Consider the following 18,888-nt stretch of genomic DNA (forward strand, 5'->3'; position numbering starts at 1 on the left):
TAGAGATGAGGTTTTGCCATGTTGCCCAGGCTGGTCTCAAAGTCCTGCGTTCAAGCAATCTGCCTGCCTAGGCCTCCCAACATGCTGGGATGACAGGTGTGAGCCACTACGCCTGGCCTTGGTATAAGTGTTTTAGTAAACATTTTTGATGTTTAAGTGGTGGTGGTTGGATATCAGAAGCAAATGATACTCATTCCACTTTGGGGACAGTTGAGAAAATCAGAGTGATATCAAGTGGTAACACTTCCTTCATATTGCCAGGAGCGTAGTATGTGTTTTGCGAGTCACATCCATCAAATTACAGTTGAACGCATTACCTTAAGAGGCAATCAATATATATATATATATATGTTCAGTGAAGCAAAAAGTAATATATCATATATGTCAGTGTTTCCCAATGGGAAATTATTGATATTTTGAGTGATGCAATTAGTTGTAATCCAAATGTGCATTATAGGACATTGAACAACACTGTCCTCCAGGGCACCATACAAGTTATACTTCCAGCCAACTGTGCACACCCACCCCCACCCCATTCCTGACACTTCTAAACACCTGGAGGAAAGGGCATTCACTGAGAACCACTGATACATGTAAATCAGTGATCCATAAAGGAAAGAGAATATAAAGTATAACATCCTTGCTCTTAAGGAAATCACAATTTAGATAAGTTAAGTCATATTGTTTTGTTAAATGTTTTCTTGATTGAATGTGTAGTTCATTTTTATAGATTCAGAACAACTGTTTTAGGTTTGTTATGTCAATAAGAAAAGTTAGGATGTAAATACTTTTTTTCAGGATGGAAAAAGTTAATTTGATGACAATACAGGTAGCAAATAGTTCCCAAAACGACATAGAGAGGGTCTAGATCAAGAGCAAGAGGAAGTAGATGATAAAAAGGTCTCCCATATTGAAACAAAATGGAGCAAGGCATTATGTAAGAAATAAGGGTAACAGCAAATTTTTAATGAGGGCTTACTTTGCCAGGCAATATTCCAAGCGCTTTATGTATATTACCCTATCTAACTGATAGAGACTGGTGACAGCCAAGGGTCTCTGGCAAAACCCTGCCTTCAAGCCTAAACAGCCTAAAGGCTGAAAACCCCGACTGCTGGTCCCAGATGAAGGCTGCCCTTTCCCAACTGATCCTTTCTGAATATTGCCTACCTGTGCACTGGGAGGATGGGGTGGAGCCTCGGGAAGTTCACACCCTTTGCAGAGGAGAGGAGCCTCCTTGTTCCTGTGTGCTGACCTAGGATTCAATCTGTAAGGTGGGAGACCTCCTAGCAGGACTTTGTCTCGCTTTGCTGAGAGTTCCTTTTTCCTCTTTGTTTAATAAATCCTGCCCTAGTCAACCTACAATGTGTCTGCGTGCCTAAATTATCCTGGTCATGTGACAAGAACCCAGTTTTTTCTACAACATAATCCTCACAACAACACTATGAGGCAATCTCTGATATTCACAAATAGGAAAATATTTTATAAATATTTACAAACGTTATAAATTTTAAAGATTTATAGTCATAAGATTTTACAATTTTGCAAATCAAACACATTTTATAAATTTACAAATAGGAAACTATTTTTGAGAGAGAGAACATGCCTAGACTACAGAGATTCAAGTAGCTGGGTTAGGACATAAACCACACTTGAACATAATTTCTAGAATGCTGGTCCTGAAAAGCCACCAAGTTGTTTCATTTCTACCTTCCCCTTCACAAAGCCTTTCAGCCAGTCATTCTACTGAAAAATTTTTAAGTCAAATCCCAACTCCAGGTTTTTTGTTGGTGAAATGTTTCACCAGTTTGATGACCGCATGAAGGAATTATAAACTATTCCTTCATTTAAAAAGAAACTATAGGGTCTAAAATTTAATTAGCATATTTAGTGACTGTGGCCACCATATACTGAGTTCTTTTGCAAAACCCCTCAAGTTCCTGGGGAAACTCAACCCTAGGTAAACACAATCATCTGTCTTTTCTCTATGTTTGTACCTGGAAGCTAAACTCTTATCATAAAGCTGATTGATACACAAAAAGCAGAAAGTAGTTGTTTCTCATTCTCAAGAAGGTATTTCGTACCTCGCTCACCCTTCTCCAACACCACCATGCCTCCTTCACTCACCTTTCAAGGACTAACTTTCCGTATTATTATTTAGTTATTTATTTATCTGTTTGTTTATTTTTGAGATGGAGTCTTGTTCTGTAGCCCAGGCTGGATGGAGTGCAGTGGTGCAATCTCGGCTCACTGCAACCTCCACCTCCCGGGTTCAAGTGATTCTCCTGCCTCAGCCTCCCAAGTAGCTGGGATTAGAGGCATGCACCACCATGTCTGGCTAATTTTTGTAGTTTTAGTAGAGACAGGGTTTCACCATGTTGGCCAGGCTGGTCTCAAACTCCTGACCTCAAGTGATCCTGCCTGCCTCAGCTTCCCAAAGTGCTGAGATTACAGGCGTGAGTCACTGTGCCTGGCCACGTTATTTACAGAAAGAGAAGTCTTCTATAAATAACTTTTGCAGTTTTCTACCAACAGAGTGATGTATCTGTCTGAACTCATAGATGTCCTTTGCTCCTTTCTTCCTGTGCAAATGAAGGAATCCCTCTCCTGTTGATAGGAAGGCCTATCTTTCCATGTGTCAGCATCCACAAACTCACCCTTTCTCAAAGACCTTATGCAGTTGATTATTTCCTTCCTATCTACAAACTTTCCCCGTTTATTAAATCCTTTCTTTATATGTAGGTATTAAACTATGCACCCACATCCCCATCCTAAAAAAACGACAAAAAATTAATAACTCCCAAATATCTCCCTTGACTCTCAAATCTCCTTCCCCTCCCCTCTTCCCGCACCACCCTTTCACTCAACTACCATTCACAGCCAAACTCAAGAAAGAGCTGCTTACCATCAGTATTGTTTCACTTCCTCATTTCTGTCTCTTCACTCGGGTCTGTCACCCTCCACCTCCATTAATGGCTCTTACTAAATAATCTCCATATCATTGTATTCAATGAGCACTCTTTGCTCTTCATCTTATTTTTCCCCTAAGCAGCATTTGATGCCACTCCCTACTCCATGAAATCCTCTTTCCTTCCAGCTTCTGTGACAAAGTTCTCCTGATTTGCTTTCTCCTTTCTAACTGTTCATTAATTATCAGTCATCTTACAGGCTCCTCCTATTCAGACAATATGAATTCCAAATATGAATTCTACCTTTAAATCTTGTAGTCTTCCTCAAGGACTGTGTCCTAAGATCACTTCCTGTCTTACTCTCTACTATCTCTCCCTTAGTGATCTCATCCACTTCCATGGTTTCTAATATCACCTTACATGAAAATAACCCCAAACTTCTGTTTACCCCAGGCCATTTCAGATGAGTAAATTGATATCATCTAATACTAAACCACAGTGACAAGCTTACCTGTAGGTGGGCAACTGTTTTGCCAAAAGCTTTTCTTTGTTTAACATAGTTCCTGGTTTCTTCAAACATGAACTCACTGGCTGAAATTGCCATATCAGCAATTAACAGCCTTTCCTATAACACAAAAATTAGGTCTTATGCAAGTGATTTTCACACAATTTCAATTACGATAAATCCTATAAATTAACTTTATAATAAACTCATAAAGATTAATTTATGTCTTAACTCTTTATAAGAAAACAGATTTATGAGATTCTTTTGACATATCTCTAATCACTTTCTAAAGCAAATCCTTTATTTTTATGAATGACTGCTTTTATTTTTTAAAATTCTTAATTTTTTAAGGGTCGAAGTCTCACTCTGTTGCTAAAAATGGAGTACAGTTGCACAATCACAGTTCACGACATCCTGTAATTCCTGGGCTCAAGTGATCCTCCCATCTCAGCCTCCTGAGTAGCTGGGACAACAGGCGCATAACACCATGCCCACGAATGACTGTCTTCATTATATATATGCAATTTATTTAATTTTTTCTTCTCTTTACTTACATATGAGTTAAAAACAATCCCTAGTTGCTTATTTCAAGTTATTAATCTCTGCACACTGTATGACTCAACATATCTGTGGAAATAAACATCTTACAGCATATAAGTTAAATTCTACCTATTAATGTAAAAGCAGTCTTAGTTTAAATCCATCATGCTGGTGATTTTCATGGCAGTCACTAGGCAGGAGTACCCCCTTACACTGGCATCTGAGGCTCAATAATCACTTGTCAACCATACTTTAAAACCATAGCTATTTAGGGACTGACCCTATGTGGCTAAAACTTTTCAGTCTGAATTTTACACTTTTCCCTTTGATTCACAGTTATTATTTAAAAACTGGCAAACTATCAAATGTTTTGCATGACATTTCCTTACAAAGAGCTAAGTTTTTGAATTGTAGTTAAGAAGCTAAAATCATCCTAAGAAGGAATCACAGAACTGAAATATCTGTTTTTCCTACTCACTTTTTTTTTTGAGACGGAGTCTCGCTCTGTCGCCCAGGCTGGAGTGCAGTGGCGGGATCTCGGCTCATTGCAAGTTCCGCCTCGTGGGTTCACGCCATTCTCCTGCCTCAGTCTCCCGAGTAGCTGGGACTACAGGCACCCGCCACCACGCCCAGCCAATTTTTTTGTATTTTTAGTAGAGACGGGGTTTCACTGTGTTAGCCAGGATGGTCTCGATCTCCTGACCTTGTGATCTGCCTGCCTTGGCCTCCCAAAGTGCTGGGATTACAGGCATGAGCCACTGCGCCCAGCCTTTCCTACTCACTTTATAAGCTTTGATTGGATATTACTGAGTTCAGTTATTTACTTATCTACCCTATAAAACTCATACTTTTATTACAACTTTCATACTCAAATGATTAGCTATTTCACAAGTTTTGCATGTATAAATCTGCATGCATAATATAGAAATAGCATGTTTCTATATTATTCTATTCTAATTCATTATTTAGTCAAAAGATGGAATCTTTAAACACTTCTGACCTGTGGAAGCTCTTTCATGATGTAATAGAAGCCTTTATTCTCTTCTCCAAGTAGGGCGCTAGCTGGCAACCGTACATCTTCAAAGAATAGTTCTGCAGTATCCTAAAAGACCATACAAAAAATGTAGAGAGTGATCTCATTTAAATCTTCCAATAACCCAGTGAATATTATTTTTTCCAAAAAAACAAAAAACAAATTGGAAGCCAAGCTGGAGTGGTTAATGAACATAACTAGTAAGTGGTAAACCAGGGATTTGAACTCACAGCCATCTGATTCCAAAACTTGTGGCTTTCCTACTGGAACACACTATCATTCCAGCTCTAATATTGTCCAGTTCTCAAGGTACTTGGAACTAAGGATTTCTAATACATATTAAGCAAAACATGTGTTTTCGGTAATGTATAGAAAGAACATTTTCTGTTTTTTTGTTTGTTTTATTTATTTATTTTTTTTTAGAGGGAGTCTACTCTGTCGCCCAGGCTGGAGTACAGTGGTGTGATCTCTGCTCACTGCAACCTTCACCTCCTGGATTCAAGTGATTCTCCTGCCTCAGTCTCCAGAGTAGCTGGGACTACAGGCGCCTGCCACCACACCCAGCTAATTTTTTTATTATTAGTAGAGACGGGGTTTCACCACGTTGTCCAGGCTGGTCTCAAACTCCTGACCTCAGGTGATCCACCGGCCTCCCAAGCACTCCCAAAGTGCTCGGATTACAGGTGTGAGCCACCGTGCCTGGCCACACTTTTTATTTTTACTTCATATTTTTCTTTAATACATTTTACAAATAGATGGCTTGTTACCATGCAGTTAATTCTGCCATTTCTAAAGCAGATATTCAAAATACCTTGATTCATTTCTATTGCTGATCATCAGAAAGAGATAGAGAGATATAAATGGGAATAAATCTCATTACCACATCAGAAAAGCATATTTTAGGAATTCAGCATAGGAAATAAAATTGTGCCACATGTAATCCTCTATATAAGTCTCCTATCTGATTAATAGTAAACTCAATTAGTATCTGAATATGATTTACATTATCACTCACCTGTGCTTTTAATCCCATTTTATGTAGCTTTCGTTCCTTGATAAATCCTTTCATTCCATTTTCCACTAGAAAAAGGCTAATACCACGGGCAGGGGAAGCAGCTTCATGATTTGTGACCGCAACTACAATCACAACATCACTTAACCACCCATTACTGATGAACACCTGTAAAACCCCAAGTACACTAGTAATGCACCATGATAATTCAAGTCTATGTGCAAGTTATGATTGGGAGAAAGCACATTCCAGAAAACTAAAACAGACAAGACATGCTCGATATCTCTCTTGTATCCTACCCAAATATCTGCAGAGTTGATTATTCACACATGATGTTATCAAGGATCGGGGAAAAATTACTTAATGCTTCAAAGAATGAAACCTATAGATTTTCTTTTCACTATTAATATTATACACAATAATAATAAGCAGAGATTATTATGTTCTTTAAAAATGAAACCAAATTGTCTACTATGATGATAAATTGTATTTTAGAAGGAAGAAACTGGTAAGAAAAGAAAATCTGGCCAGGCCTGCTGGCTCACACCTGGAAGCCCAGCACTTTGGGAGGCCGAGGCAAGAGGATCATTTGTGCTAAGGAGTTAAGACCAGCCTTGCCAAAATAGCAGAGACAAAAAAATTAAAAATTAGCTGATGTGGTAGTGTGCACCTATATATAGTCCAGGCTAAGAAGCTGAGGCAGGAGGATCGCTTGAGCCTAGGAGTTTGAGGTTGCAGTGAGTTATGATTGTACCACTGCACGCCAAACTGGGTGACAGAGTGAGACCCTGTCTCTAGAAAAAAAAAAAAAAGAAAAATAAAAAGAAAGAAAATCTGCTGCAAATGGCGCTGTATTATTTATTCTCACATGTATCAGTTTTTGAAAAGGACTATTTTTGATTTTTGTAATTGATATCCTGCTTCCTTTAAAATGGCCTAAATAGGAAACTATGATTAAGGAGGGAAAAATGACAAGCCAAATGAGAGGGATTATCAGATGATATTGATTCAGAAAACAAAATATACTCCGAGCAAATATTAATAATTATCTTCTCATTCTGCGTCTTTCCTGGTTCATCTCACTCATTTTCATGGCTTGAGTCACCCTCTACATGCTGATGACTCCAAATATTTATCTATGCCATGTTTCCTTTCTTTTTTTTTAGAGACAGGGTCTCTCTCACCCAGGCTAGAGTGCAGTGGTGTGATCACAGCTCATTGCAGCCTCGAACTCCTGGTAAGCCACATTTCTTGATAGGACCTGGACCTGAATATGTACTTGCTTCTGGACATTTCCACTTGACAACTCATGGGTGGGACATATTCCTTCCCACCACTACTCCTATCTAATCCTGATTATCAACCTATTTCCCTATCTCAATGAATGCTTCAATAGATTACACTGTCATCCTGCTTCATATTCAATTCAGCATCTAGTTTTTTCTAACCCATCTTAATACTTTTGGAATTTATTTACTTCCTTTCAATTCTACGGTAATTACCTTATTTCCAGCCCTCATCGTTTCTTAAGTTCCTACAACTGATCTCTCTACAGCTGTATCATTTATCATGATGTCAGAGAGATTTTTCTAAATGCAATCTGATCATATTGCCTTTACACTTAAACATTTTTGAATAGCTCCTAATAGGCTTCAGGGTAAATTCAAAACCCTTAGCAGGAAATAGAAAACTTATCACAAACTGGCACTAGCTTACCTCTCCTTACCTGCCTTATTGCATGTCCCATTCTCCCCAATTTCCTGTTCTCCAGTCAGCTACTAAATTATTTGCTGTCCATCACATTGCGAGATCTTCCTGACCTTTGAGTCTTTGAAAATCTTGTTTCTGCTACTTGGGAAAGGCCCTTTCCCAAATCTGCTACAATGAATTGTACTCATCCTGGACGGTTTAGACATCAGACTGGCCAAAAGGTCTCAAATTCTCCAGTCTGGGGTTAAGCATTCCTACAACACCTCAAATTTACCAAAATGATCTGTTTTTAATCTCTCTCCCTTTGAAATAGTAGGGGTATAAAATGATGTTGGTTACTCCCATCACCTAAAATGCACAGCACTGAAACATACAAATAATGAAAAATGGGCAAATAATGTTAGTGTTGTCTACACAACAGCAAATGAAGATAGTGGTGGCAGTATGGTTATAGGTGACACAATAATAAAAGATCATCAACATGCCTCCTTACTAGGAGCTCCTAGCCATTTCCTATTCATATATCTATCTTAAGTGCTTAGAATTCTTTTTGGCACAGAGGAGGCCAAAGGATGTTTTAAAAATATATTTTGAAAAAGATATTCCTCAAAAAAAAATTCTATACATCTTGGCAAAAATATTTTTTCAACAGTATTGCTCCATAACACCACTCCCTTGCTCAAAAACCTTAAAAGTCTACCAAGTTTCTACCTTTCTGTGTAGTTCCTAACATCTGTATAGCTGCCACAGTTGAAATGCTATGAGTGCTTTTTGTTTGTTTTGCATCACACAGCATCCAGGAATTAGTATCTACAATATGCTCTAAAATGGTCTCATACATGTTTTAACTACAGATAATAAACAATGGAATGGAAAGGAAGGGAGGAGCAATTCACTGGGCAAAAACTATTCATTTTAATACGCTGAGCTCAATTTGGTAAATCAAGTGGTGTTCTCCAGAAGGTCTTATTGGAAGTAATTACAGCAAAGGATCAATAAAATCTGAACCATTTCTACAACAGTGTGACCTAATGTGAATTTTAACACCATGGTGGATCCCCCTTTCTAACAGAGTTATATGAGAATTTTCCTTGCCAGGGGATTTTCTCAGTTTGTTTCCTAACTATGACACTCAAAAGTTTGAATAGGGCTGAAATTACCTCTAATGAGGGTCAACATTTTGGGGTGGTGGGAGGATATTAAATGCTTATAAAATAACAGAAACTCATTGCAGATATTATATAGAGAATGTAAAATTCTAAAGAAAAAGGAAAATATAATCCTCCATACGTATATAATACAACTATCATTCATAATTTCCTTTCTCATATTTTTAATTTTAATATAGTAAAAATGTTTCTGTACTTGCATTCTATATCCTGTTTTTTCACTTAATGTATAATTATTTCCTGTACTGTTAAAAACTTTGTGTTGCTAATGTTAATGGCTGCACATTCGTTCAGATGCACTGTATTTGCTTAGCCATTCCTTTACCTTTACTTGCTTTCAATTTTTTGTTATTTCTAATAGAGTTTTTGAAACAGAGTCAATGGTACTTTTCCTCTGTGGTTCCCACAAAACACTATGGCTGAGCAGATGAGGCCTGCTTAGAGAGCTAGAGGTATAAGAGAATGTGGTTCCTGTTTCACTTCAAACCAAATATCCCACTCTCTTTCAAAAGAGCCTTCTATATGCCAGGAGTTAACTGATTATATATTGGAGCTATCATCTGTTTAATTATAATTCTTAGGATAAATTATTTAGACAAATATTTATTAAAGTATATTTGAAGAACACCAATGATTCAGTTTTGTAAATACAGAGCTATTAGCCCAAACATATAAAAACTAATTCTTCAACAGACCTTGGCACATATTTTCAGAAAGACTGTTTTATAACAGTAAATCAAATGAACATCTTTCCTTCACATAACACTCAGTCAACAACAAATATTTACTGAGTATATACCAGATACTATTTTAGGTGGGCAATATCACTTGTCCTCGGTGATATCAAATGCATTTGCCCTCATTGATATCAGGGATCCTGAGTCCATTTGTAAACTTAATTGGAAGCACTCTCCATTTCTATCAGTGAGTTGATTGATTTAGTAGAACTGAATGGTTCTCAAATTCTATCACTGTATCACTGACATCTTTTTCTCCTAGGATCTTTTTTTTCTTTTCTTTGAGGGGGGTCTTACTCTATCTCAACCTCCTTGGCTCAAGAGATTCTCCCTCTTCAGCCTCCTGAGTGAGTAACTGGGACCAAAGAGCACACCACCATGCCCAGCTAATTTTTTTTTTTTTTTTTTTTGAGACGGAGTCTTGCTCTGTCGCCCGGGCTAGAGTGCAGTGGCCGGATCTCAGCTCACTGCAAGCTCCGCCTCCCAGGTTTACGCCATTCTCCTGCCTCAGCCTCCGGAGTACAATTTTTTTAATTTTTACTTTTGTAGAGACAGGGTCTCACTTTGCTGCCTAGGCTGGTCTCAAACTTCTGGGCTCAAGCAATCTCTTGCTTCAGCCTCCCAAAGTGCTGGGATTACAGGTGTGAGCCACTGTGTCTGGCCTTCTCCTAGAATCTTTTGAAATTCTTCTTGATCCATATGAGAAAGCTTTTTCCCCAATCTTTTATCAACATAAAGTTTAAGTATTATTAATATTTGTCCCACATTTGAGCAATGTGAGCCTCACCTTGTCTTTTTCTGGTTTGATAAGGGCTATCTGGAAGCTAAAACAACCTTTGCCATATTAGTGAGGGGGCATGTAAAATGAAACATGGAAGAAGCTACCACAGATCTTAAGTAATATTTGTTGTAAATTTGCTGTCTCCAAAACAACTTAGGTAAATTCAATTCCTGCATGAGTCCCTAGATTTAACAGAATTAATGAGTTGTCTCTGAGACATTGTTACCCACAGCATGACTCTGAAAAGAAGGGCTATAGAAGTCCCTCTCTACACACCTTGTTTCCATTGAGAATCCAGTCACTTCCATCCTTTTTAGCATTTGTTTTTATTCCTTGTAAGTCACTGTAATTGAAAGAAAGGATAAACAACTCATCAAATGATAAAAATTAAATTATGCAAATTATATAATGTATGTAAATTAGATTATTCAAACTGGCTACACCATTATAAAATTGCTGAATGTTAAGAATATTCACACAATTGCACTGAAAAACCATACTGATCTATTATATTCTAAAGCACTTACACAAATGAATATATGATTAATATTTATTATACAAACTAGCCAGATTTTATACAGTAGTATAATGAAACCCAACTAACATTCAAGAGCCCAATGGGACTCACATAACATTTCAAGCCTCACTGTATCCCTGAGATTACGTGTCACCATGTACTTTGCTGCCTTTAAACACCTTGGTTCCTTCCCCTATCTCTATTGATCAAAAATTTAGCTATTAGGCAGGGCGTGGTGGCTTATGCTTATAATCCCAGCACCTTAGGAGACTGAGGCGGGAGGACTGCTTGAGCCCAGGAGTTTGAGACCAGCCTGGGAAACAAAGCTAGACTCTATCTCTACAAAAAGTTAAAAAATTAGTTGGGCGTGGTGGCACACACCTGTGGTCTCAGCTACTTGGGAGGCTGAAGTGAGAGTATCACTTGGGCCTGGGAAGTTGAAGCTGCAATGAGGCATGACCATGCCACTGCACTCTAGTCTGGGTAACACAGTGAGAATTTGTCTTAAAAAAAAAAAGAGCACGTCTCAAATGCCATTTTTTTTTCTAACAAAACTGCTCTAAGCATAGAACAGATTATTTTTCTAAATATAAAAGAAGCAAATATTATTAAAGAAAATATTAAGAATACAGACAGCATTCCAAAGGAGAAAAATAATTTAAAAAATAATTTTATCTCCTGGAATGAACATTTTGAAGGTATATCTTTCCAATATTTTTCTATGGATATAACTATACATATATATGCATTTTTATAAAACTGGAACCATATAATATGATTTTGATCTGTTAACAATATCTAATGACTTCTTATTAGTTGAACGGAGCATCACCATGGATTTACCATAATTTTAAAAAATAATCCCCTATTGTTAAAACACTTAGGTCCCATAAGTGTTTTATCCTACAATTGTAAATATCCTACAATAAACAGCACAGTGTATAAATAGTCCACATTACTTGTGTAATTTTTCCAATTCTTCTTCTTTATGTGGGTGATATGGTTTGGCTCTGTGTCCCCACCCAAATCTCATGTTCAACTATGATCTTCAGTGTTGGAGGAGGGGGCCTGGTGGGGTGATTGGATCATAGGGATGGACTTTCCCCTTGCTGTTCTTGTGATAGTGAGTTACTTATCATGAGATCTGATTGTTTAAAAATGTGTAGCACATCCCTCTTCTCTCTCTTCCTCCTTCTCTGGCCATGTAGGACATGTCTGCTTCCCCTATGCCTTCAGCCATGATTGTAAGTTTCCTGAGGCCTCCCCAGCTATGCTTCCTATATAGCCAGTGGAACTGTGAGCCACTTAAACCTCTTTTCTTTATAAATTACCCAGTTTCAGTTTTTTTTTTTTTATAGCAACGCAAAAACAGAGTAATACAGTGGTGTTTATGTTTTATGTCCCTTGGCATTTTTTTTTTTTTTGAGACCGAGTTTCCCTCTTGTTGCCCAGGCTGGAGTACAATGGCATAATCTCGGCTCACTGCAACCTCTGCCTCCCTGGTTCAAGCGATTCTCCTGCCTCAGCCACCTCAGTATCTGGGATTATAGGCATAGGCCACCATGCCAGGCTAATTTTTTGTGTTATTAGTAGAGACGTGGTTTCACCATGTTGGCCAGGCTGGTCTTGAACTCCTGACCTCAGGTGATCCGCACACCTTGGCCTCCCAAAGTGTTGGGATTACAGTCGTCAGCCACCGCACCCAGTTGCATTTTTTTTAAATCACTCTCTGTATTAGGCTGAATAATGATCCCAAAGATATCAGGTCCTATACCCTAGAGGCTGTGCTACCTTACATGGAAAAACAGTCTTGCAGATGTGATTAATTTAAGGATGTTGTGATAGAGAGATTATCATGAATGATCTAGATGAGCCCTAAATGCAATCAGAAATGTCCTCATAAGAGAGCGGTAAAGAGAGATTTCATAGACAAAAGAGAAGACAATGTGACCACAAAGGCAAAGACTGCAGTGATGAGGCAACAAGCCAAGGAATGCCAACAGACATCAACAGATAGAAGAGGAAAGGAGTGGATCCTCCCCTATCACCTCCGGAGGAAGTGTGGCCCTGCTGATACCCTGATTTGGGCTCAGCGATGCTGATTCTGGACTTCTAGCTTCAGAACTGTAAGAGAATAAATTTCTATTGTCTGAAGCCACCAAGTCTGTGATAATTTGTCACAGATGCCATCAGGCAACAAATATACTCTCTTAGAGCATTGACTTTGAATTGCAATTATAATAAAAAGGAATTATCCTTCCCACCTACTGCACTTATCTGACTCAAGTTTTTTGAAAACATATGGTGTATCAAGATCATATTTATATGCTCTGTACCTAGCATGCTGCTTTGTACATAACAGGCACTCAATAAACATTCGTTAAATTATATTATTAAAATGCCAAGTATACAGAAAAGAATTAATATAGCAGGCCTGAGACTGCTATCCTTAGAAAGGCCTGTTACAACATTGTCTGTGGCTAGCATCTGAGAATCTGGATTTCAGGAGAGTTCTCACCATTCCCAGTACCCATAAGAGTGGCTTACAGTATAAACTCTTTGCGCAAACAATGAGGCTTATGCTGAATACCTGCTTTCCTTCTGGGGATCTGAATTTTTGGTACATGCCAAGCAGAGGGTGCCTATATGACCGACCTCCAATAAAATCCTTGGGCACCAAGTCCCTAATGAGCTACACCTTGGCACACAACATTTCACACATGTCACAACTTGCTGAAGGAATTATGTCCTGTATGACCTCACTGGGAGAGAACTCCTAGAAGCTGCTATTGGCTTTCTAGGGACTTTGCCCATGAGACTTTCTCTTGGCTGATTTTGCTTTGTATCCTTTACTATAATAAATTGTAGCCATGGGTACAATATATGCTGAGTCTTGCGAGTCCTCTTAGCAAATCATTTGAACCTGGGGTAGTCTTGGGGACCCCCAACACATGAATTCAAGGCTTATCCATTACACATCTAATCACTTCAAATATCACAGTAAGTTTCAGAAAGAGATTGTATAATACAGAGCCACCTATCTGAAACATAGGTTAAATGGCACAGGTATGTGAACCAATCTGTAGTCTGATTATTATCAAAAGGGTGGATGCAGATTGTGAACATTAAAGCTGAATGCTATTGTATTCTTTTTTGTTGTTTTTTTTGAGATGGAGTTTCACTTTGTCACTGAGGCTGAAGTGCAGTGGCACGATCTCGGCTCACTGCAACCTCCACCTCCCAGGTTCAGGCAATTCTCCTGCCTCAGCCTCCCAAGTAGCTGGATTACAGGTACACACTACTCACACCCAGTCAATTTTTGTATTTTTAGTAGAGACGGAGTTTTGCTATGTTGGTCAGGGTGGTCTTGAACTCCTGACCTCAGGTGATCCACTACCTTGGCCTCTCAAAGTGCTGGGATTACAGGCATGAGCCACTGTGCCTGGCCTGAATACTATTGTATTCTAACATCATATTTTTCATCATAAGTATGTATAAAGTATCAGTAACTAATATCTGTACATAGTTTATTAAAACAATTCTTCTAAGGCTGGGCGTGGTGGCTCATGCTTGTAATCCCAGTGCTTTGGGAGGCTGACGTGGGCGAATCACCTGAGGTCAGGAGTTCAAGACCAGCCTGGCCAACCTGATGAATCCCTGTCTCTACTAAAAATACAAAAATTAGTTGGATGTGGTGGCAAGTGTCTGTAATCCCAGCTACTTCAGGGGCTGAGGCAGGAGAATAGCTTGAGCCCGGGAGGCAGAGGTTGCAGTGAGCCTGGGTGACAAGAGCGAGACTCTATCTCAAAAAAAAAAAAAAAAAAACTTCCTATACAGGGACACATCAAAGGAAATAAAGGTAATGGCATAGTTCAGTTTGTAAATTTTTCCTAAGTTTTTGAATGTTATATATGAAATATTAAAAATGAAAAAGTATACTACTTAGTAAAGACAACGGTTTAGACCCTCACAATAATCTTCTTAAGTATCATTATCTCAATTTCACTGATAGAGACATTGAAGCTCAGAGATTTTTACCCAAGATCACACAGCTGGTGTCAGAACACTCTGGCTCCAATGCTGTCAACAATTTGTTCTATGAACTTGGTCAAAATACTTCATTTATTATTTTCTGTTTTCTTCTTATATAGAAATCATATCTTTACATTCCATATATCTCATTATAATAGCCATATAATAAAATTAACATGAGGTCAGGTGCAGTGGCTGACACCTATAATCTTAGCACTTGGAGTGGCTGAGGCAGGAGGATTGCTTGAGGCCAGGAGTTTGAGACCAGCCTGGGCAACATAGTGAGACCCCATCTCCACTTCTTTAAAAAATAATAAAATAAAATCAATATGAAAGCATTTATAAAATGCTAAAGTAATACAACATACAAAGATACATAATTATATATAATAAAGTGTTCCTCCATGGAAGGGGAAAGGGCCAGTGAAACTCTGGATGTTTTTCAGCAATTGCAACATTTTTTTCTGTGGAGGCCAAATCAAACCAAAAATACAGACAGCGCTCAATTCATCTCTGAGGGCAGTCAAAATGAACCACATTCCATCTTCTATCTTTTCTTCCCATGTGTTTTTCCCTATTTCATGCCAATTTCACACCATTCCATAATTCCGCAACACTCTATTACTCTTCTTCATCTGTGGCTTTTCTCTGTTCTTATATTCTCTTACCCACGTGGACTCTTTGCTCATCTCTCTAAATACCCGACTTATTTACTATCCTCTCATGACTTTCAATGACTTTCGAAAGAAAGAAAGAAAGAAAGAAAGAAAGAAAGAAAGAAAGAAAGAAATCTGCTTATTTTCTCCATCTTCATTCTTAGATTTCCTTCTTAATTATATACACTTAACCACAGATAAGGCCAGAGACTTTAAACCAACATCAAAAATCACATGAACCTTTGTTTGCATGTATAAATTAGAGATAAATCATGATCTCATTTATTCTATAGCCTCTTTGTGAGTGCTAACATGCAATGAGCTGGAAGTGGAACATCCTAATCACAGAGCTAATACAACTCAATCTGAATATTGGCAGTCAGCCAGGTAGTTATTTTAGAGAATGAAATTAAAAGCAAATTTTAAGGAAGAAGGTTAAATTTCTACTTGTTTAGATCACACTTCTAGGCAACAGAAGTGAACAGAAACCTTTAATCTTTGACAAAATTAAGTGTTAGTGTTGACCTATAATTAGGGATTTATATCTTAAAAAGATAAATACAATGTAAACATATTGCAAGTCACGCTATAGAATATTAAGAGATTTAAAAATAAATAACACTGTTGGAAAAGAAAATTTTACAATAAAAAAGGAGGGCCTGACCTCTGCAAAAACAATTCCTGGATTTTCACTTGCCATTTCTTTGGCATCTTTAAGTTCTTCCTTTGCACTGTTCACTTTCTGTTGACCCACAAGTTGCTACTGTCTTTAACATACATCATTTCCCCTACCAGTTTGCCTCAAACCACTGCCCTCTCTTTACATTTCTGTTTACCACTCAGCTCTGATAAAGATTACTTTGTGTCCTCTGCCTCTGTTTTCTCAACCACCTCACTCTCATAAAAAGTAACTTTTGCCCCTCCACCCTACTGAAATCACAAAGGATCATCAGGCCTGCCAGAACCTCTTCTCCATTCTCAACATCATGGTGGCCTTCACATTACTAACTTCTTTCTCCTTTCCTACAGCCTTTCCAACTGACTTCTCCTCCTATTCACGTCTGGATTTCTTTAAAACTCTCAATCCTTCTGTCTCTCTTGCTCCATCTTTTTTTGTACAGTTCCAAATGAAACATAATGCCCAGATTTTCCTCCTTTGTCCCTTTTTTGTCTTTCATTTTTCCTCTTGAGGATCAGGTCCCACTCTGTGGAAGCTCTTTCCCCCATTCTTATAAAACTGGTTCCTTCCTATTTGTCAAATCTCAGTTTAAATACAACCACTTCTTATAGGCCTTTGTTAGCATTCATATCTAAATTTGTTTTTCCGTATCCCACCAAACACAAACATACCATTAGTCTATAGCACAGTATATTTCCTTCATAGTACTTATCATAATTTATAATTACAAATATATATACTTGCTTATTTCTTGCCTTTCTCTTCATTAAGCACAGAGGCCACATCTGTTTTGTTCACTACTATACACCTGGCACACTGAAGACATTTACAAAATAACCAGCAAATAACTGAATACATGATCTTATTCATTGCTATTGTATCAACTCTTATAAATGAAAGACTTTTAAAACCTATTGCTACTCCATCCTTGTCTCCAGAATTCCAAATACAACTTTGTAACAAACTGCTTGACATTTACATGTGAATCTCACCCTACAAGTAAAATTCATTATGGTGAAAATTCGACTTACACACTACCATTTTCTTTGCATAAAACTATGTTAATATCTCAAACATAGCATACATTATAATCTGCTTTATTGTTATTTTCCTACTTGAGGTCATGAATTATCCTGTGTTCATCTTTGCATTCCTCCTAGCACATAGCTCAGTCTATGTATTAACCAAGTACTAAGAAAATGTCAAGGCACTGCTTCCAAGAATCCAAAGCCAACTAAATATTAACTTACCTTCCAGCTCCAGGCTCTGTCATTGCTATTGCACCAATACATTTGCCTGCAGTCATCTGGGGAATAAAGTGCTTAATCTGTTCTTCTGAGCCATAGTTTGTAATATAGGACATGACAATACCTGAATGAACACTAAAACCTGGGCCTGAACAATTTGAGTAAGCTCTTAGAATGAAAAAAGAAGAAAAATTAGAGCATAAAATAGCAATTAAAAAATGACTATTATAACAACAATGTATTAAAGGTCCTATCAAACTGTTTGGTAGTGGCCTGTCTCATCACAAACCTATGACATTCCTGAGTCTGGTCTCTTTTGTTTTTTTACTAATTATAAAATTTCTGGTTTCAACACAATAAGAGTGCTAAACAGAGTTCAATGAACACTTATTTAATTGAGAGATAAAATATTTTAAAATATGAATCACCTGCAGTTGTATTCCTCTAACACAGTGGAATAATAACTGTATTCCTCTAATGACCTTTGCCATGAGGGTATATTCTAATAAGATGGAGTCTTGGTAAAACAAAGAAACAAAGGAACAAAAATAAAAAAGCAAAAAAAAAAAAAAAAAAAAGAAAAACAAAACAAAACAAAACATGGAGTCATGGAGTGAATTGTGTACTTTGCTACTTTCTTTTAAAAGTATGACACATATACACACACAAATAAAAATTTTAAATTTAAAAATAAATTCTATGACACAAAAAATCCTATTTTTTCTTATGTAGATTTTAATCTGAAATAGCTGCAAAATATTCCAAGTTGTTTATGTACCATAATTTACTTATCCATTCTCCCACTGCTGGACATTTAGATTGCTTCAACATTTGGAGAACTGTGACCTAACATGACAATGATTTCTGAACACAGCATCTATTTTTCCTATTAAATTATTTCCTTAAAATGAATTCCCCAAAGTGGCATTCTATGTCAAAGAGCAGGAACACATTTTTTAAATATGTTTTCACCTTTTTAATCCCCCCCAAAATTTATTATTCTAATTTATAATGCCACCAATAGTGTGTCACTTTCACTGCAATCTTGTCAGCCCTGGGTATTAGGATTTTTCATTTTCACTAATTTTATAGATACTCCAAATGATACCTCCAGATAAGCTTAATTTGCATTTGTTAGTAAGGATGAAGTTTTCTCATTTAAAAAAACCTATTTGCATTTCTTTTTTGATGAATTATTGCTTCAAATTCTTTGCCCATTTTTCAACTGCAATCTTTATTTGCTCTTACATATTAAAATTCTAGTATATTTGATGGAAATATTTTTCTACTCCTCTGTTCTCATTCAAATATCTTTTCTAAGGGCGAAAAGTAACCGTAAGCATTGGCAGGAAAAAAAAAAAGAT

The 18,888-nt window shown here is 37.4% G+C and overlaps 1 protein-coding gene across 1 annotated transcript in view; it reads right to left on the minus strand.

Moving 5' to 3' along the window:
* The window catches only part of ACADL (acyl-CoA dehydrogenase long chain), a 38,772-nt gene that overhangs the window by 12,162 nt on the left and 7,722 nt on the right, over window positions 1–18,888 (minus strand). The window contains exons 4-8 of the mRNA XM_023217235.2: window positions 17,528–17,692; window positions 10,670–10,736; window positions 6,000–6,164; window positions 4,952–5,053; window positions 3,418–3,531 (exon numbers count right to left, since the gene is read on the minus strand). Of these exons, the coding sequence (XP_023073003.1) occupies window positions 3,418–3,531; window positions 4,952–5,053; window positions 6,000–6,164; window positions 10,670–10,736; window positions 17,528–17,692 (613 nt within the window). The remainder of the gene's footprint in view (window positions 1–3,417; window positions 3,532–4,951; window positions 5,054–5,999; window positions 6,165–10,669; window positions 10,737–17,527; window positions 17,693–18,888) is intronic.

This window comes from Piliocolobus tephrosceles, chromosome 11 (genome assembly GCF_002776525.5).
Source record: "Piliocolobus tephrosceles isolate RC106 chromosome 11, ASM277652v3, whole genome shotgun sequence".
Lineage (NCBI taxonomy): Eukaryota > Metazoa > Chordata > Mammalia > Primates > Cercopithecidae > Piliocolobus > Piliocolobus tephrosceles.